This window comes from Kogia breviceps, chromosome 14 (assembly GCF_026419965.1).
Source record: "Kogia breviceps isolate mKogBre1 chromosome 14, mKogBre1 haplotype 1, whole genome shotgun sequence".
Classification (NCBI taxonomy): domain Eukaryota; kingdom Metazoa; phylum Chordata; class Mammalia; order Artiodactyla; family Physeteridae; genus Kogia; species Kogia breviceps.
The window spans coordinates 54,002,574-54,023,769 of NC_081323.1; the positions used below are offsets into that span (position 1 = coordinate 54,002,574).

Consider the following 21,196-nt stretch of genomic DNA (forward strand, 5'->3'; position numbering starts at 1 on the left):
CCCACGTGAGGCTGGGAAGAGGAGGCCCAGGGAGATTATCAGGGAATCTGAGATCATATCTGTCCAGAAGGGGGCTGTAATGGGTGTGCAGGGGCTGCAGCTAGACAGGAGAGTGGGGCCTGATGGGGTGTGGCCCCATACTTGTGCCGCTGCCCTGGCCACAGGGACCCACTGCCTTGTCACCAAGGGCACCCTTATCTTGAACACCCAGCTCTGGAGTCCAGCTCCCTGGGTTTAAAGGCCAGTCTCACCATCTCCTTGCTGTGTGACTGGGCAAGTTACTTCCCCTCTCTGAGCCTTGGTTCCCTTCTGAGGCTCTCCTGCGGAATGAAGCTAATCAGGTTGAGAGTGAAATGAGAGTATAACATGGCCTTAACGTGACCTCTGGTGGGGCCAGGCTGCTAGACTGCATGGCTCACCCATGGGGCATCCCCGCCCACCCTGGACTCAGAGCCAGAAGACTGTCACCCTGGGAAACAGATGCCACAGAGTCTCCTAAGAACACTTGAGACCAGCCACTTGCAGGAAGCTTCACCCTCAGACACGAGCTTAAATGCGTGGCTGCAGAACAGGGCAGCTTCTGGGGGCTTCGTGGTAAAGGTGGACCGTGCAGTGGTTATGAGAGCAGTCCCTCACTCAGGCAGCCTGGGTTCAAATCCCAGCACCACCACTTGCCAGCTGTGAACCTGGACCAGGACTTGTCTCTCTGTGCCTTGGTTTACCTTTGGAAAATGAAGATGACAACAGTCCTTACTTTATAGGTTGGTTGTGAAGATTAAATGTATTAATATAGGGAAAATAGGAATAAAGTCTTAGCTTTAAAATAAAGGCTAGAGCATCTTCCGAATCCTTTTCTTTGGACCCCGTGCTCCACACGATTCTTCCAGAGTCCTCAAGATTCCTCCAGCTCTGATATGTGGAGGAGGGAGAGGTTTTTTACTATGTTGGCATTTCCCAAAGTGGGACCCATAGCCCTCTAAGCTCACGAGATGGTCCAGGACAATTGAAAAGGACACCGTCGTCAGAGGTCTGCCGGCTGCGTAGACAGAGCTGCTGCCTCTAGAACTTCACAAACGCACATGAAAGGCTCTGAGAAACCCTGCAGAGAAGAAACCCCATTGGATGGTTAAGTTGGTATTTCCCAGATTTATTTCACCATGAACACCCTTTTCTTTCTTCTTTTTTTTTTTTTAATTTTAAAAAACTTATTTATTTATTTATTTTAGGCTGTATTGGGTCTTCGTTGCTGTGCGCAGGATTCCTCTAGATGTGGCGAGCCGGGGCTACTCTTCATTGCTGTGCGCGGGCTTCTCATTGCGGTCGCTTCTCTTGTTGCGGAGCACGAGCTCTAGGCTCGCAGGCTCTAGAGCGCAGGCTCAGTAGTTGTAGTGCACGGGCTTAGCTGCTCCGTGGCACGTGGGATCTTCCCGGACCAAGGCTCAAACCCATGTCCCTGCATTGGCAGGTGGATTCTTAACCACTGTGCCACCAGGGAAGTCCTGAACACCCTTTTCTGCCCAATATCAATTTAACATCCTCCTGGAAAAACATTGATGGTCCAGGTCATTTCTAGCTTGTAATTTCTGCCTCACAGAAGAAACAGAAGGTTTTCTAAAGATTATCATCCCCGCATTGGAGAAGCCTCTTTCAGTTTTTCTAGCACTTTGACACTTGCCCACAGGAAAGCGCTGCACCCCTGTGGCACGCCCTCAGCCCTGCTCCCAGGGGCAGAGAGGACCGGGTAGAGAAGGCCCCCTCACGGACGCCCCCAGGACTGGCTCAGCTCCCTTCCACCCCCTGCAGTTACCTCCAGCTCCAGACCAGACTGAAGGCCCAGAACATTGTCAGGACAGGAGGCGGTGTCTTCTGGGAGACTTCTAGAAAAGTAGTTGCCAAAAAGAAGCCATTGTGGGTTGAGCCAGCCCAGCCTCAGGCAAGGGGAGATGTGCTGCCGGATCAGGAGTCTCCTGGCGCTTGCAAAGGGGGCCCTGTGGCCCCCTGGCCCCATCGGTAGGGACTGCACCACTTTCAAATGCAGTACTCTCCCCCATCTCCCTGTTAATGTTTCAGCAATTCTAACATTTGGAGACCAAAGTGCATCTCCCAGCTGGCTGCGTGAACTCAGAACAAGCGCCAAAATTCGTCTCCAGGCCTGTAGGGTTTGGAAAATGAACTTAATCAGCTAGTCAGTGGAGGAGAGTAACATTTATTGAGCACCTACTACGTATCGTGCTTTGTGTAAGAAGCTCTACCATTACGATGAGATCTCGATTCTGATAACAACCCCATTTTACACATGGGGAAACCGAGGCTCACGGTGGTAAGTTAACATGACCAGGGACGAAGCAGAGCTGGGATTCAAACCCAAGCCTCCCCAGTCCCGGAGCCCCCGCTCCCCCAACCCCACCCCGCCGTGGTGTTCTGGGCGGCCTGGCTGAGATCACTGACCAATGTTTTGACACCGCGTTTCAGACCTCAATCCCAAGGCCCCTCTCATTATTAACCCAGGCTCCCCAGGCCTGGGGTATGAGGAAGGGAATCGGAGGGGAGACTAACGTAGTCTGGCCCTTAATGGTGTGGCCCACGTTGTCCATGAAGAAGCTGGCTTTGGGTTTTTTTGGTCCATGTCCTGGAGAGTTGGGCTGTCTTGGCCCCAATCCTCTGATCATCCTTGGGGCACGGCAGGGGAGGGGTAGAAAAATCAGTTTTCTGAGCCTGCTAAGCTGAAGGCCAGCCCACCAGCCTGGGGCAACCCTGCTGACGTGAGAACCACACCCCTGGGAACCCAGCCTGAGCCAGGTACCTGGGCTGGGCCCCTTTTCTCTTGGTCACTCCTGTGGCTCCTGGCTGCAGCCTCCTTCCCTGCATCCTGCCCCGCCCACCTTGCAGGGTCCTGGCACACAGCCTGGGTTGGGGTGTTGGGCCCACTGCACAAACCTCTGGAAACCCCTTTTCCCTCCCCTGACTCCCCAGAATTCCTCAGTCAGCAGTGTGGCTGTGGGGTGGGTAGAGGGTGGATGCAGGGGAGAGGGCACACCACCCATCCCGCTCCCGGGGTTGGAGGGGGCTCTCATCTGCTTTGTCTGCACAGCTGCAGGGAAAGGACACCCCACTTTAAGCTCCCCCTGAAACACCTACCTGGCCACATCCTTCCTCTTGCCCTTCACAGGAAGCGCCCATCGGACGGTGGGGAGCGCTACATCCCAAGTGTGCCAGAGGCCTCTCCCTCCACCCTCCCTCATCCCTAAGCCGTCTGATGGGCAGGCTTCCTCTTCTCCATCCTGAGTGGGGAGCCAGATCACAGAGAAGACAGTGACTTGTCCAAGGCCAGGCAGCCAAGCAGTGGTGGGCATCACTCCTGGATGTGGCTGGCTCTGGAGGTGGGGTCCTTTCTCCCAGTACAGTGCAGTGCTCAGGGGTGCAGGTTCAGGATCAAGACTGCCAGATTCAAGTCCTGGCTCCTCCACCCCCTTGCTGGGTCACCTGGGGTTGGTTACTCAACCTCTCTGTGCCTCAGTTTCTTCATCTATACAATGTTGTTAGAGAGTCCCTGAGTTCAAACCCTGTGTTAGCTGTGTGGCACTGGGCAAGTGATTTAACCTGTCTGTACCTCAGTTTACTCCAATTTTAAGTGGAGATATTGATACATATACGGCAAGTGTTGCTATGAGGATTAAAAGCGACAACTGTACGTCTAGCGCTTTCTGGCAGGTGGTGCCTGGCAGGCCCACGGGGACTGCTGGTTGTTTGTGGTGCTGCTGTGGAAAGATGCATAAGAAACAGGTCTCGGAGGGCATCTCTGAGGGAAGGAAACTGGGTGCGGGGTGACCTTAACTTGTCTCTATATGTTGTTTTGTACCTTCAGAATTCTGTATTACAAACGTGTAGTATTACTATTTCCAAAGTTGATTACAAAACTATTGTACAAAGATGCTCCCCAGTGCTTACACACAGCCTTGTGCTGGCCAGAGACCCCATCTCTCGGGTGCTCCCTTCCTGCTTGGCCTACCCCTCCATAGCCACACCCAGGCCTTGTGCAGGCCCTGCCTTTCAGCCTACTCCATGTCTCCCAGCAAGTCCCCAGCACAGCCTCAAGGGCCATGAGGTGTCTGCTTCCAAGCACAGGCCTGTCACTTTTACCGAGAGGGACGTGGGCTGAGTCTCTGTTCCTCCACCGTCTCACCTGTAAGTGAAAATGCTGGTATCTCCCCCACAGGGGGACTGGAAGGACAAAGTGAGGTGCTAATTCGTGGAAAGGGCCAGATACAGTTCCCAGCCCAGGGTCTCCCTCCTCCCTTCTGTCCTTTGAAAAGGGTAAAATGACATTGAAGGAAAGCTGCCAACTTCTCGGAGCTCATCTCTACCCACGAAGCCCCCTCCAACCCTGCAGGTGGACCGCAAACCTCCCAAGCCAATTCCTGCCTCCAGGCCTTTGCACCTACTGTTCCCTCCTCCTGGCCAGTCTTCCCACTCTAAAATGGCCTTTCACCCCCTCCCTTATCTCTTGCCCCCATTGATTTTCTTCCTGGTACTTACCATTACCCCAAATTGTATTTTTTGTTTCTTTTTTTTTTGGCTGCACTGCCCATGCAAGCTTGCAGGATCTTAGTTCCCCAACCAGGAATTGAACCAAGGCCCCGGGCAGTGAAAGCATGGAGTCCTAACCGCTGGACTGCCAGGGAATTCCCCTTTTTGTTCTTTTTCTTTTTTTTCCAAATTGTATATTTTGAACGAACTATTTTTAGGGAATAATTTTAAATTCACAGAAAAGTTGTAAAGACAGTACAAAGGGTTCCTGTATATCCTTCACTCAGTTTTCCTAATGTCAGTCCATTACCTAACAGTGGTACATCTGTCAAAACTGATAAATTAACACTGATATATTACCACTCACTAAACTGTAGACTTAATTCACATGAAATTATACTTTTCCTTTATTTATTACTTGTTTTCAGCTGCTTCCCCCACTCGAAGGAAAACTGAAAGCAGGGAGGTCACCTCACTCACTCACCACCAACTTCCTCATACCTGGCAATAAATATTGATGGATAAAAGGAAGGGAAATATGGCAAAAACGGCCAATGATGACTGAGGACTCCCTTTGTTCCGAGCGCACTAAACATGGTAAATCATTTAATCCTCACGACAACCCATGAGGTAGCGGCTACTTGTGGGGAAACTGAGGCCAGTGCAGTTTGGGGACCACACAGATGGTCAGCACCAGGGCAGATGGGCTCTGGCCCTTCCCTCAGGAACCAGAATAAATGCCGATCCTTCCAAGTCCTTAGTCCACGTCAGAGCTGGGGGTCGGCACCCTTCTGCGGCCAGGATGCTGAGGCCCCAGTGTGGCTGATTTGCCTGAAGCCGCAGATGGACCAGAGCGCAGGGCTAGGCTGGAACCTGAGCCTCCTGCCTCCAGCTGGCTGCCCCGAGGCGGCAGCTGCCCCCACTCTGCAGGAAGGGTGTGGGGTGTCGCTCCCAGAGCTCCCAGCCCCGCCCTGCTTCAAGGAAACAGAGCGCCCAGTTCAGCCACAGCCTGTGGGCTCACTCGTGGGCCCCTGACTCCCAGGGACCTTGCAGACGCAGAGCGCAGCAGAGACTCCCCCACCACTGCCCTTTGCCTGTGGCCTGGGCCTCTGGGATCTGCGGCTGGGGGAGGTGGCGTTCGAGGATGGACCCTCTCCATCCCGGAAGATGCAGCCTTCTCGGGGGAGCCTGCTAGGCTCTGGGACAGGGAGGAACAGGAAGAAATGGCCGTCCCTTTCCGGATGTGGGGTGGGAGCAACACCTCCCAAAGGGAAACACCGGCCCCAGCAGGCGCACAGGACTGAGGCGGCCACCCCCGTCCAGCCTGGGTTCCGCCCAGCGCCAGCCTGGCGCAGGCTCGAGGCCCTAATAATGTTTGCTGGATGCCTTCAATACAAGCCTCGGTGCCCAGAATCTCCTTGAGGTTTCAGCCAGGCGTGCCTGCCCCATCCCCCATTCTGGGGAGCAGAATAAGTATGGGTGGTGGCGGTGACAGGGGACACCATGAGGTGGTGGCAGCCTCTGTGAGAGAGGCAGGCTGCTCAACCCAGAGCTGGGGGGTAGGGGCGCCTTGTGTGCGGCTAATTAAACAGTGACTGTGATGAATCGGGGAGAGGCTGCTGCTTGCTAATTAAATGTGCCGGCGTCTTGCCCGGCAAGGATGGAAGGCAGGAGCAGCCCTGGAACCATGTCGCAGGGCCTGGCCAGCAAGGACAGTGCTTGGCAAACCCCACCCACCCACGCTGGCTCTGGGCATCCCTTCCGGCCTCTGGCCCTCCCAGCAGGACCCCTGTGGCCCCCTCCCCACTTCCCTATCTCTCCTACCCACCTTGCCGGGAGCCAGGGGCCTCGGACTTCCCCCTCCCCACCAACCCAAATTCCTTTCCTGATAAGGGGCTGGGTGTTGGGGAGAAGGAGCCTGTTGGTGCCCAGCGTCGGGGCTGGTGGGTGGGCATCATTATGAGCCTTTGAGTACTCCCTATCACCCCCCCCACCAAGACCCCAAAGTTGGGCAAATGAGTCCAACCACAAGAGGCTGGCTGTTGGGAATGAGGCCCCAGGATAATTTTTAGAATCATAGATTCTGAGACTCATGGGCTTAGGCATCACCCAGTTTGCCTGGCAGATGTTGCCGGGGTCCTGCTTTGCCCCAGATGCCCTGGTGTGTGAGAGAGACTGAGGGAGGCTCTCCTTTCTGGCCTCAGCGCTCCATTCCTGAAACGGGAAGGTCAGAACAAATGATCTCTGACCCCTGAAGATTCCTATAGAGTGGACAAAAAGACCCCAGGGCTGCCCATCCCTGCCCCGTGTCGGCTTCAGCGAGCAGCCTCAGTCGCTAAGAGCACAGGCTCCAGAGGCCAGACACCAGGGTCCAAGTCCCAGCCCCTGCACTGGCCAAGTGTGTGACCTCAGGCAACGTAGCTAATTGCTACCTGCCTCGGTTTCCCTGTCTGCAAAGCTGGGGATGGTCATGCTGCCTACTCGAAGGGTCACAGAGGGGATCAAGAGAGAGAATCTGGGTGAGATACTTAGCACAGTGTCTGGTCCATGGAACAGGCCCAGGAAATGTCTGCCATTGTTATGTGAAAACTGGGGCACTCCGGAGGGTGTGGCCTGGCGCCTGCCTCTCCTCCATGTGACCTCCGCGGCGTGCAGCCCTGTGCTCTGAGGACAACCGCATTTGACATGGGGAGAGCGAACACGTCACCCTTCACTCCAGGGCTCTCACACTCTCTGACCCTGGCAATCTTCTGAGGGAAGTAGAGCAGGAAAGAAGAAAACAGTGGAAGCTCAGAGAGGCTCAGCAAGTGGCCCAAAGCCACACAGCTAAGTGAGGGGCAGAGGCAGCCCCAGTCCTTGAGTGGGAGGACAGGATGGGATAGGGATTCCCGTGGTGACATCTGTCGAGCTCCTACTGGATGCCAAGTCCTGAGCCAGCTGCCACAGAGGGAGGTGAGGAGCATGGGAGAGTCACTCCGCCTTCAAGGGGGCCCGGTCTGGAAGGGGAGAGAAAAAACATACACAAGTAATGGAATGCAAGGCAAGTTGCAGGCATCCGGGCGGGCGGGGGCTGCGGCAGCCCTCCAGGGAACAGGCTGGGAGATGCTGCTTTGTCTTGGGGCTTGATTTGCAAAGCAAAGGTTCTGCTTCTGTTTGGAGGGTGAAATCATTATTAGGGGAGTCTCAGAGGGCCTGATAGAGCCCCGCTGGTGCTCCCAGGAGAATCCTTCGGAAAGGAGGTGAGATACTCTGCTCTGGGAAGTGCCGGGTGGTCCCTGAAGTCTATGGTGCCTATTTCTGTGGTTCTGGGGTTTGTCATGTGAGGTATCTGGGGGTCCTGGATGTTGTGGTTTCCAAGACTACGCTGTCCAGGGCCCCCATCGTGAATCCATCCATATGCAAAATGGGCTGTGACGTGTCCCTTCTAGGCAGCCAGGCACTCTCCAGGATAGGGGCTTTGTACTGCCGGGTAATGTGGTGGGGGAAGGGTGCCTCAGCCATAAGAGGCCTAGTGACAGTGGAAACCTTTTGAGGCTGAGAAACTCAAGGCTGTTGGCCCTGACACTGGGACGCCTGGGCCTTATGCAGCCAACCCAAAGCAGACAGGCATGAGTGCAAGGTCACTGGCCTTGGGGGCAATGTCTCCATCCTCCCTTCTCAGAGATCAGTGCTCATAGGAATGGGGAGATGGCTTGGGTAGGTCTAGCCACCAGGAAGTCTGTGTAAGCAAAGCTAGTGGCTCCTGGAAAACACGCCCTGCCTCTCAGCCTCCCTAAGGCCCCCTGCACCAGAGCTGGGCCAAATGCTGGTCTGGGGCGCCCTCTGGTGGTCCTTCTGGGCAGTGGCAGAAGCAGCTGAGGGTTTAAGGGTGAGTGGTCAGAGCTGGAGGACCTTAGAGTGGACCACCTCTCCCACTGCAAAGATGGAAACACTGAGGCCCAGGGAAGGGGGAATGGAGCAACATGCCCAAGATCATACAGCAATTTAGCGGTCAAGCCAAGAACAGAACCCAGGCCTCCCTCTGTAGCAGGGGCTGCCCTTGGTGGGTCTCAAGGCATCCCTACTAGGGGAGGGAAGGTTGAGTGTCCAGGAGGGTGACTCCCCAGTGACTGTGGACAGCTGGATGGAAGGCGGCTGAGCAGCTGTGTCATGAGGCATGCAACACTTCCCTTCCCGGGCCTTAGGGTCCTCACCTCTAAACCCGGGGCTATTGTGTTGGCAAGGGGACTGGGGTCCCATTCATACACACTAGTAGTGAGGCTGTAACAATCCAACCTTCCAGAAAATCCTACAATGAGCCTTGCTACAGTGAGTATTGCATTTAATGGTGAAAGACTGGGTGCTTTCCCCCTGAGATCAAGAACAAGAGAAGAAGGTCCACTCTCACCATTTCTGTCCAACATTGTACTGGAGGTTCCAGCCAGGGCACTAAGGCAAGAAAAGAAAGGCATCCAGATTGCAAAGGAAGAAGTAAAACTATTTGTAGATGACTAATGTATATAGAAAATTCTGAAGAATCCACCAAAAAATATTAGAACTAATAAACGATTTCTGCAAGGTTGTGGGATACAAGCTGAATATACAAAAATCAATTGATCTCTATGCATTTGCAATGAACACTACAAAAACGTAATTAAGGGCTTCCCTGGTGGCGCAATGGTTAAGAATCCGCCTGCCAATGCAGGGCACATGGGTTCGAGCCCTGGTCCGGGAAGATCCCACACGCTGCAGAGCAACTAAGCCCATGCACCACAACTACCGAGCCTGCACAGAGCCCGTGAGCCACAACTACTGAGCCCTCGTGCCACAACTACTGAAGCCCGCACGCCGAGAGCCCGTGCTCTGCAACAAGAGAAGCCACCGCAATGAGAAGCCACCGCAATGAGAAGCCACCGCAATGAGAAGCCCACGCACCACAACAAAGAGTAGCCTCTGCTTGCCTCAACTAGAGAAAGAGCCCACACGCAGCAATGAAGACCCAACACAGCCAAATAAATAAATAAATAAATAAAGCCTCACACTTACAGTTAATTGATTTTCAACAAAAGTTCCAAGATAATTCAATGGGGAAAGGACAGTCTTTTCAACAAATGGTGCTGGGACAACTGGTTACCCACATGCAAAAGAAGGAAGCTGGGCACCTTCTTCACACCCCACACAAAAATTTACTCAAAATGAATCTTAGACCCAAATGTAAAAGTTAAAACTATGAAACTGTTAGAAGAAAACATAGGCATAACTATTCACGCCCTAGGATTAGGCGACAGTTCCTTAAATACGACACCAAAAGCACAGCAACAAAAGAAAAAAATTGGACTTCCCTGGTGGCACAGTGGTTAAGAATCCGCCTGCCAATGCAGGGGACACGTGTTTGAGCCCTGGTCCAGGAAAATCCCACATGCTGCAGAGCAACTAAGCCCGTTTGCCACAACTACTAAGCCTGTGCTCTAGAGCTTGTGAGCCACACCTACTGAGTCCACGTGCCACAACTACTGAAGCCCATGCACCTAGAGCCCGTGCTCCGCAACAAGAGAAGCCACCGCAATGAGAAGTCCACACACGGCAATGAAGAGTGGCCCCTGCTCGCCACAACTAGAGAAAGCCCGCGTGGAACAATGAAGACCCAACGTAGCCAAAAAATAAATAAATAAATAAATAAAAATAAATTTACAAAAAAAATAGATAAATTGGACATCATGAAAATAAAAAACTTTTGTGCTGCAAAGAACATCATTAAGAAAGTGAAAAAACAACCCAGAGAATGGGAGAAAATATTTGCAATTCATATATTTGATTAGGAATTGTAACCAGATTATATAAAGAACTCTTACAACTCAATAATAAGAGACAAATACACTAATTTTAAAATGGGCAGGGCTTCCCTGGTGGCGCAGTGGTTGAGAGTCCGCCTGCCGATGCAGGGGACGCAGGTTTGTGCCCTGGTCTGAGAAGATCCCACATGCCGCGGAGCGGCTGGGCCCGTGAGCCATGGCCGCTGAGCCTGCACGTCCAGAGCCTGTGCTCCACAATGGGAGGGTCCACAGCAGTGAGAGGCCTGCGTACCGCAAAACAAAACAAAACAAAACAAAACAAAACTAAACTAAACTAAAAAACAGAAAAAGAAAATGGGCAAATGATCTGAGTAGACACTGATCCAAAGAAGATATACAAATGGCCCATAAGCTCATGAAAGATGCTGAATATCATTAGCCATCAGAGAAATGCAAATTAAACCCACAAGATACTACTTCGCAACCACTAGGTTTCCTATTAAAAAAACAAAAACAAAAACAGATAATAACAAGTGTTGACAAGGATGTGGAGAAATCAGAACCCTCACACACTACTGGTAGGAATTTAAAATGATGTAGCCACTTTGGAAAACCATCTGGCAGTTCCTCAAAAGGTTAAACAGAATTAGCATATGACCCAGCAATTCCATGCCTAGGAGATATGTATCGAAGAGAAATGAAAACATACATTTGCACAAAAACTTACATGAATGTTCACATTCATAAAAGCTAATAAAGGCAGAAACAAACCAAATGTCCACAGACTGATGAATGGATAAACAAACTGTGGTTTAATCATGCAATGGAATATTATTCCGCAATAAAAAGGAATAAAGTACTGATGCATGCTATGACGTGGATAAACCTTGAAAACATTAAGCTAATTGAAAGTCACAGAAGTCACACACTGTTTGACTTCATTTATATGAAATGTCCAGAATAAACAAATCCATAGAGACAGAAAGAAGACAGCCCTTTTTTAAAAAAAATAAATTTATTTATTTATTTTTTTATGGCCGCGTTGGGTGTTCATTGCTACGCACAGGCTTTCTCTAGTTGCGGCGAGTGGGAACTACTCTTCTTTGCAGTGTGCAGGCTTCTCATTGCGGTGGCTTCTCTTGTTGCAGGGCACAGGCTCTAGGTGCACGGGCTTCAGTAGTTGTGGCTCGGGGGCTCTAGAGCGCAGGCTCAATAGTTGTGGCTCACGGGCTACTTGCTCCACGGTATGTGGGATCTTCCCGGACCAGGGCTCGAACCCATGTCCCCTGCATTGGCAGGTGGATTCTTAACTACTGCTCCACCAAGGAACTCCCAAGATTGTCTTTTATAGGGAATTCCCTGGCAGTCCGGTGGTTAGGACTCTGTGCTTTCAGTGCTGAGGGCTCGGGTTCAATCCCTGGTCGGGGAATTAAGATCCCACAAACCCACAAACAAAGAAAAAAAAAAAAAGAAGACAGTCCTTCATAGCAGTGGTTGCCTAGGGCTGGAAGAGAGGATTGGAGAAAATGGGTTTGGGGTTCTTTATGGGATGATGAAAATATTCTAAAATTGATTGTGGTGATGGTTGCACAACTCAGAATAAACGAAAAACAATGAATTGTATGCTTAAGTGGGTGAATTATATGGTATGTGGATCATTTCTCAAAAAAGAGCCTGTTCTTTGGACCCGAGACTCCACTTCTAGAAATTCCTTCTAGGAATCATTCAAGTTCACGAAAACGTATGCATAAAGCTTTCCATCATAGTATTGTATGTAATGGCAAAAGTGTGAGAATAACCTAAGTGTCCATCAGTAGGGGAATGAGTCGGTTATATTCATCCCTGGGACGGAACAATGGACTCATTAAAAATGAGAATCACATGGACAAGGTCCAAGATACACTGCCAAGTTTTTTTGTTTTTTGGGTTTTTTTTTAAAGCAAGTTACAAAAATAAACCTGTAGATTAAAGGGACATAAAAGAGAGGTTTTTTAAAAAGACAAAATTATAGCATCTAGTGATGCACACTTGAGTGATAATAAGCCAGAAAGTGTTTATCTTAAAAATCCAGATAGGGCTTCCCTGGTGGCGCAGTGGTTGAGAGTCCTCCTGCCGATGCAGGGGACACAGGTTCGTGCCCCGGTCTGGGAAGATCCCACGTGCCACAGAGCGGCTGGGCCCGTGAGCCATGGCCACTGGGCCTGCGCGTCTGGAGCCTGTGCTCTGCAATGGGAGAGGCCCCAACAGTGAGAGTCCCACGTACCACAAAAAAAAAAAAATCCATATAATGGAAACTTTTGGGGGGAGGTAGGGAGTGTGACTAAGATGGGGCACACTGACGGCTTCTGGGGGGGTGGCGGCTGGCAGAGTTCTTCACCCGGGCTGTGGGTCCAAGGGTGTTTGCCTTATAATATGTCGAGTTGAGCAATCATTTTATGTGGTCTTTCTGTATGTGTCATATTTTACAATAAAAAGATTTTAAAAATAAAGTACACTCATTCCAATTTTTTTAAAAGCAAGTATCATAGGATTCCATTCTTGTAAAAACAATCTATATGTGTATACACAGAAAAACACTTGGAAGTTTGAAATTTGGGGTGCTCTTAATTTATATTTTTCTAGTTTTTTTTTCTGCAGTGAACAAGAATTACTTTCACAACCAGAAAAAAATAAAGCTTTTGGCTGTGTCTCGGGCATTCCCTTGGAGCTCTGGCATCGTGTGAGCAGAGAGGTAGATTGTGATGGCCTTGGAGCAGCTGGGAGATGGCACAGGGGTCTGTGCAGGAGAAGACCAGGGTTCATTGCCGGCTCAGTGCCCAGGCCTAGCCAAGACCCCAAGGCCCAGCCTGGAGACTCGGCCCCCTTTGGGGTGCTGGCGGCAGCTGCTGCACAGCCATCCCACTGGCCTTGTGCTCCAAGATGCTGGGAACGCAGACTGACCTGGCGAGCTCGACGGAGGTCGCTCTGCTCCCATCTGTCTGAGTCTCCTATCGTGGGCCCAGGATGAGAAGCCCTGGTGGAGGGCAGGTGAGGCAGGGGTGAGGCGGGGGGGCAGCTTCTCACCCTGGCTGGCTTTGCTACCACCAGCAAAACCCGCATAATAATAGCTAAATGAGCACTTTCTACCTGCCGGGCACTCACGCTAGGTGGGTTTCATGGTTCATTTTATTGAGTCCTCCGGATGACCTGAAGGATGGGGTGGGGGGGATCATCATCTTCATATTACAGGTGGGCAATGTGAGGTTGGGGAGGCCCCTGGAGCAGTCACTATCTCTGAGGCTGGATTTAGCCAGACCCCTCATGTGCAGGGCCTCAGTGACCCCTCGCAGGAACCCTGGGAAGGGGCTGCCCTCATTTGGCAGATGAGAACGCTGAAGCTGAGGGAGGTGGTCAGCTCCCCACGCCCCACAGCAACTGTGGCAGGGCCAGGCAGCCTCTCCCAGCTTTGAGGGGCGGTGGGTGTGTTCCCACCCCTGCGGACTGGCTCCTAGGTAAGCTAGCTAGTGATTGTACTAAAACCTCAGGAGCGTGCGTGACAGTGGCCACAGTGCTCTTAGAAACACCCTCTCATTTGCTGCTTTCAGCAGGCCTGTAAATCTTCCATCCGACTGTATTTCCCCCCATTTTTTCTTTTTTTTTTTTTTTCGATACACGGGCCTCTCACTGTTGTGGCCTCTCCCGTTGCGGAGCACAGGCTCCAGACGCGCAGGCTCAGCGGCCACGGCTCACGGGCCCAGACGCTCCACGGCACGTGGGATCTTCCCGGACCGGGGCACGAACCCGTGTCCCCTGCATCGGCAGGCGGACTCTCAACCACTGCGCCACCAGGGAAGCCCCAGCCCCCACTTTAAAGTCTGGAGGCCCAGAGAGTTGAGTGACAGGCAGAGGGGGCCCGGGGCTTCCATTATGCAGCTGCTGCTCTTGCCCTGCATGGGGGGCAGCTGGCGTGGGAGCCCGCGGAGGCAGTGTGGCCAGCCCCTTTCCCACTGCGGGGAGACAAGAGAGCAGCTCTCCAGGGGAGCTGGGCCCCCTCCTGGCCGAGTTCCCCAGCCACAGCGTGTGCCTTCCCAGCAGGAGAAAGGACACCCAATGACAGAGCCAAGGGCGAAGTGCCAGGGACAGCTGCCAGGTCTCATGGGATCCAGAACCCTCTGTGGCCTCAGCTCAAGATCATCCCCTGCACCTCCATCAGTCAACATTCAGCCAGCTCACATCGGGGGGCTCATACCACGTACAGAGGCCAGGCCACTGCCAACAAAAGGGGCCGCTTGTCGAGTGCCCACCACTTGCTTGCTGGGCACCGACTGCGCTAACCACCAAAGCCTCACCACACTCTCAGGAAAGGCAATGGAGGCTCAGAGAGATGGAGTGACTTGTCCAAAGTCACAGAGCCAGGAAGCCTCAGTTTCCACCAAGGAGGGACAGAGGAAGGGACCATTCAGGACCCTCCGGTGGGAGGGAAGAGACCCATGTGGAGGGGAGGTGGGGAGTAAGGGAGGGCCCGTATCGTGAGCTCTGACTCTCTCTGGACATAATTTACTTATTGATCCAACCATTCTCTGTTCCTTTACACATTTGTGGACCGTCTCTACATGCCAGTGTTTTTGCTGAGCATTGAGGACTCAGGTAAACCTTGCTGATCTCTGCTCTCCCAGAGCTCACGGCCTAGCAGTGCAGTATGGAAAGGAGAACTGAGGCAGTCAGAGGCCCCTACTGGCCTTGGTGGCTAGTATTTACTGAGGGTCTACTGTAGGCCAGGACCAGTGCTGGGCACTGAGGGCAACAAATGAGTCAGAAGCACAAGGCTCCTGCCCTCCTGAGGCATACATTCTAGAGGTGTCCAGCCATGAACCTCCAGAAACTCTGCTTGCATGACCCCTGAGCCCTTAATCCAACAGGACATTTCTCAGAAAGGGCTGGGGGATGCAGCAGACCTAGGGGTTCTCCATGAGTCACATTGGGGCCTGGTTCCGGGCTGCTGAGCAGGGATCCGGGAAGGACAGGAAACCCGATGAGTGCCTTGCTAGGAACTGAATCAGGGCCCTGGGAAGCCAGAGATATTCAAAGGGGTCTGGAGTCATCCAGTCTGGACAACTGGAAGGCCAAGGGCCAGCCATTCAGGGTGTAGCCACAGACTCCTGGGGCTGGGGACACGGCAGAGAATCTCAGAGCTGGGAAGGGCTCCATGGCTCTTACAGGGCAAAGGTCACTTGCTGAGGCCACCCAGGGCCTACCAGGCCTTTGTTCCTTTGCTCCCCAGTGAGGCAATACTGGGTCAGAGGCAGCGTTATAGCATTCGATTCTAGCCACTCTAGCATCAGGTCCACATTGCAGCCTAGGGAGGGCGAAACGGAGCTGTGAGAGGACTTGCCCAAGATCACACGTCAACTCATCCCAAGCAGAGTGTGAACGGCGAATGGCCCAACCCTTTCCTCCAGCTCGCACCCCAGGACGCTGCCCGGAGCATGGGCACATCCACACACCGTGCTGGTGATGTGAACGGCACTCCAGCGGGGGCACAGCATGAAAACTCTCTTCCTCAGCCTCCCCGGTGGGGTGCTGGGATTTATTTTTTGTTTCTTCCAAATGCTCGACCTTTGCCGTCACCTGGAGATGTTAAACCAAGGGGCCCCTCTCAGAATGAATAGCAGACAGGATGCCCCAGAACTGCTCCATCTCGGCAGCCGAAAAGCTGGAGATATATATATATATATATATATATATATATATATATATATATATATATGTTTTTTTTTGGTTTGTTTGTTATTTTTGCAGTACATGGGCCTCCCACTGTTGTGGCCTCTCCCGTTGCGGAGCACAGGCTCCGGACGCGTAGGCTCAGTGGCCATGGCTCACGGGCCCCGCTGCTCTGCGGCATGTGGGATCTTCCCGGACCGGGGCACAAACCTGTGTCTCCTGCATCAGCAGGCGGACTCTCAACCACTGCACCACCAGGGAAGCCCTGGATTTATATTTTTAAGTGGAAGTTTTAAAACTGCCAAATTCCCTTGATTAAAGAAAGAGTCAAAATAGGAGAATGGCTAAATAAATTCTTAATAAAATATTATACAGCCATTAAATAACTTCAAAGAAAATTTGAATGCTGTGAGAAGGTGTTCACAATATGATGTAACGTGGGGGTGGGGAGACGGAAGGCAGCTGTAGAGCATGATTACAATTAAAACACACACTTAGATACACATGTATGATCCGTGCAGAAAAACAGGACTAGAGAGAAATACAACAAAATACCGACGGCATTACCTCTGGGCGCTGAGATGACAGATGACTTTCATTATCTCCTTTCTACCTTTCTGTAGTTCCCCAATTTTACAATGAGTATGAATTGCTTTTATAATTAGACATAAAACAAAAAAGCAGAGTCAGGGGTTGCTCTTGCCCAAGCTTACCCTCCCTACTTGCCCCTCCCTCCACACCAAGCTGAGGGCCGCTGGGCTCTGTCCTTGCTGGCCAGCCCGGCCTGGCCGGAGATGATGGGGTTCACCAGCCATCCCTGCCCGTGGAGGAACCAGCAAGGGGACACTGCCCTCTTGGAGCCCAGGCCCCACCCCAGGCCCTCTGGAAGGGTCAACTGCAGTATGTAAATTTCCTGGCTGGGGACTCTTGGGAGATGATCCTCTCCAGGGCTGAGAATCAAAACATTCATTATCTACTGTATGAGAAAAGCCATCTTCTTTGTTCCTTGAACCTCTTTCGGAGCTGCTGAGCTGAGCCCGCAGTGGGAGGGTTGAAGGAGAGCTGGCCTCTGTCACCTTCTCACCATAGGCACCCCGGGCAGGCTCCCAGCTTCCCCACGTGGGATTGGAGCTCCCGGCCCACCTGGTCTCTGGGGCCCTTCCAAACCCCAACGCTCTGGGCTGCTTCTAACCTGAGAGGCAAAGGCCCAGGGGCACTGGCCCTGTCTTAGAAAAGCTGTCTGGATCCATTCAAGAGCAGTGTTTGGAAAAGGCTGGAGAGTCAGAAATGCAGCATTCACCACCACCCCCATTGACGCAGCCCTGCATCTGGCTGGCACCTGCTTTTGCCCCACCCTGTTCTCACCCACTGGGGCTGGACTAGCGGAGGTTTCCAGAGAGAGGGGGCTCCCTGCTCTCCAGAGCTGGCCTCAGAGTTGGGCCAGTTCCAAAACGGTGCCCTCACTTCCTTTTGGCCACCCCACCCCCTCCCGGTTCTGGAAGCTTCTGCCTTCCTCCTGGACTATTTTAGCAATCAGGTCACCCGTGAGCTCACTCTGAGCTTGTGGCCAATTAGAACCCACATGCCTTTTTCACAGAAATGGTGGTACCTCCGCCTCCTCCAGATCCTTCCAAAGTCAGGGTCCTCGGGGTGAAAACACAGAACCAGGTGGTGACCTGGTGGTCCCCCCATATCGGGAGGTGTTGGGGGGGGGCTTGCTCAGGAACTGAGGCCAGGCACTGCTTCTGTCCCCATCATGGCCAGCGCCCTGCAAAGGTGGCTGCTGGCATGGAGGGAGCGTTGGTCACAAGGACGTCGGGGTGGCCTGCACATTGGTGTGTTCCCACACAGTGCCGCATCGGTGCTGGAGACACATGTCCCTCCCTCTGGTCCTCACCGGCCCCAGGCAGTGAGCTGATGCTCACTTGGAGGGGAGCTGAGTGACCTGTCAAGGTCACCATGCTGGTGCGCAGCAGGGCCGAGATGGACCCTGGGGAGCCCCAGCAAAGCTCAAGTCCACCTGGGCTGCCCTGGCGTTTCCCTAGGGCCTGGAAGACAGTGGCAGCCGGCCCAGCTGGCAAACAAGTTCTCATGAAACGAGTTCTCTGCAGCCCTGGTTCTACCCAAATAGAAGGTTCCCAGGACCCCACAAAAAGCCCAAAGCCCCTCGTAGCCCGTGTGTTCCGCTCAGAGCTGCCGATTACCTACTCCTGCTTCTGCTAAGCCCTGGCCAACAGCAGGTGGAGCCTTCTGGCCTAAGACCCGCCCCCCTCCCCCTCCCCGACACCTTGGCTTCAGGCGGAGGAATGTGAGCCAGTTCCCATCCTTCCCTCCCCCAGGCCTCTGACTGACCACAGGCCTTTCCCGGCCAACGCAGAACCAGGTACTGGACCAAGAGCAGATCCTCGGGAGCCTGCAGTCCGTCCAGGAGGAAAAAAGATAACAAACATGCAAACAGAAGGGCTCTCCGTGACTGTGCGATGGAGATGCATTGGGAGTGGGGGCAGGGCAACTGAGGGCGAGTGGAGAAGAGCTGCGGAAGAAGGGATGCAGGGGCCTGCGGCCTGGGGCTGGGAAGAGCTTGGCACCGTCCAGGAACTGAAGGAAAGCCAGTGTGGCTAGGGCAGCACAGTCCAATAGGAATAGAATGAGAGCCACACATGCAATTTACAATTTTCTAGTAGCCACAATAAAAAAATAAAAAGAGGGAGTTGGCATGGGGTCTCTGTCCCCAGGCTGGTTCCACCACAGCTTCCTTTAAGATCACACCAACCTTGGACCCAAGGCTGCCTTACAAAGTACACAGTGTTCCTGAAAGTACACCTTTCACAACAGTCTTAAAGTTTGCAGCAGAAGAATGTAAAGTTCCTGCAGCAACAAGTGCACTTATTACCAATGATGGGATAGGAATAAATCCTGCACAGACAGCTGGAAATGTTTTTCCAAAGCATAGTTCAGAACTGTGAATTACTCCTAGAGATCGTGTTGGAAGTTGTTAATATCTGCTACTTGGAACATACAATTACTTTTCAGAATAAATATTGGTATTGATGTAAAAAAAAAAAAAGTAAAAAGAAACATGTGAACTTCATTTTAATATTTTATTTAACCCAATATATCTCAAATATTAACATTTCAATGTAGAATCAATATAGAAATTATTATTATTATTATTGGCCATGCCATGTGGCTTGTGGGGGATCTAAGTTCCCTGACCAGGGATGGAACCTAGGCCCCCTGCAGTGGAAATGCTGAGTCCTAACCACTGGACCGCCAGGGAATTCCCAATATAGAAATTATTAATGAGACATTTTACATCTTTTTTGTACTACAGCTTTGAAATCAGGTGTGTATTTTACATGGATGTGCACATCTCAATTCAGACTGGCCGTATTCCAAGGGCTCAGCAGCCCCGTATGGCTAGTGGCCACTGGTTAGGACAGCACAGGACTACGGGAGGGGGAGCAAAGGGGAGGAGGTGTGAGATAAGGTCAGAGAGGTGGGCAGGGATCACCTTGGATTTATTCCAGGAGTTTCCGGAAGCTATGAGAGGGCTTTAAGTAGGGGCGTGATGTGATTCACTGCTGTCTTTAGAGGCTGACTCTGGCCACCACTTGGAAGGCTTTGGAGCAAGTGAGTGAGGTCACTTGCCAGACAGACACCCAGGTCAGGGCTGAAGGCAGCCTGGGCCTCATTGAGGGCAGCCATGATGGAGCTGCAGGGGACACTGAAGAGGCTGTAGAGAGGCAGAGAGACAGGGAGACAGGACTTCCCATCTGCATTTTTTCTTCCTCTCTGCCAAAATTCCTCCAAAGTAACCCTGTCCTAACAGTTGCCTTCCTCCCAGGAAGAGATCTGCGTGGTTGCTATTTAACAAAGCCTACAGGCGCTCAAGCAGAAAGTTTGCCAAAGGCCCAGAATTGAAACGGCTGCCACTTTCTGTGTCTCAAAGAATCACTGCATTTCTGAGCAAGAAAAGATAAATTTTCTAGATGCTCAGTATCACCTAGTGATGAGATGATCTATGGGGCCAGCCTGCCTGCGTTTCAATCCCTGCTGTCCCTCTAACAAACTGTGTGACCTTGGACAAGATACTTAACACTCCTGGGCTAGTGTTTCCTCATCTGTAGTCCAGAGGCATTAATAATCTCTATCTCTGGGGTGACTGGGAAGAGTAAATAGGTGTATATACCTATGAACGTGGTTAGCACAGTGCCTGACACATATGAGGCACTCATTGCATGTTATCTATCATAATTGTTGCTGTTTTTGTTAACAGATGAGATAACTAAGGCCAAGGGACAGGAAGGGACCTGCTCAGTGTCAAACAGTAAACCTGCGGCAGAGCAGGAAACAGAACCTAAATTTTCTAATTTCTGGCTCTTACACGGAGCCACCTCCCAATTGGAAATGCTGGCCATCCCTTCGTTCAGACAGTTACCATGTTCTCCCCATGTGCCAGGTGCCATGCTGGTACAAGCCCCATCTCTACAAAATCAAGGCTTTCCAGTTCGGAAGGAAACAGCTCTTTGTCAGCCACTCTGGACTACAGGGTGAGAAAGGTTTTGTTCAGTGCAGGCAGAGAGACACATGCTGATAACAGGGCAGTCAAAACAGTGCTGGCCTGAGAACTGGGAGACCCCAGGCTGGGTCGCCTCTGCCTGAGCTGCTCTGTGATGTGGGCAAAGGGCTTCACCTCTCTGATCTCAGCACTCCTGGCTGCAAGGCAGTGGACAGACGTTAACAAGCACCTCCTCTGTGGAGCTCCGAACTCCAAAGCACTCACGGCCTGATTGGGGAGAAGGAATGAACTACTAGTCAGACTGGGATGTGGCCTCCAAGGACATGGGCCCTATGGCTCAGATTTTCTGGAACATTCCTGACTGACCCACCCTTTTCAAAGGAGCCATGTGTATACTGGCCCACAAATCCTAGTTTTTAAAAAACAATCTGTCACTATAATAAAATTATGAGAGTCTGGTTCACAGGATTTTATAAACCAGCAACATTTCTAAAGAAACTTTAGGGAACTTGCAAAGGACTGAAAATTTGCTATTCTGCCAAAGAAGGCCCTTAAAACCAAACAACAAATGGCGCTGGGAAAACTGGATACCCATGTGCAAAAGAATGAAACTGGACCCTTATCTTCCACCCTACACAAAAGTCAACTCAAAATGGATTGAAGACTTAAATGTAAG

The 21,196-nt window shown here is 51.9% G+C and overlaps 1 protein-coding gene and 1 pseudogene across 2 annotated transcripts in view; one reads left to right on the plus strand and one right to left on the minus strand.

Annotated features, from left to right (window-relative positions):
* Positions 1-972: 972 nt before the first annotated feature.
* Positions 973-21,196, minus strand: part of COMMD7 (COMM domain containing 7) — a 61,705-nt gene continuing 41,481 nt past the window's right edge. The window contains exon 8 of one of the 2 annotated variants that reach the window (XM_067012005.1): positions 973-1,099. In XM_067012005.1, the coding sequence (XP_066868106.1) occupies positions 1,022-1,099 (78 nt within the window). In that variant the 3' untranslated portion in view covers positions 973-1,021. Of the gene's footprint in view, positions 1,100-4,574; positions 7,524-21,196 lie in introns of those variants that run through there. The other variant, XM_067012006.1, reaches the window with a different exon arrangement.
* LOC131741391 (ubiquitin-fold modifier 1 pseudogene) lies at positions 14,891-18,997 on the plus strand (annotated as a pseudogene).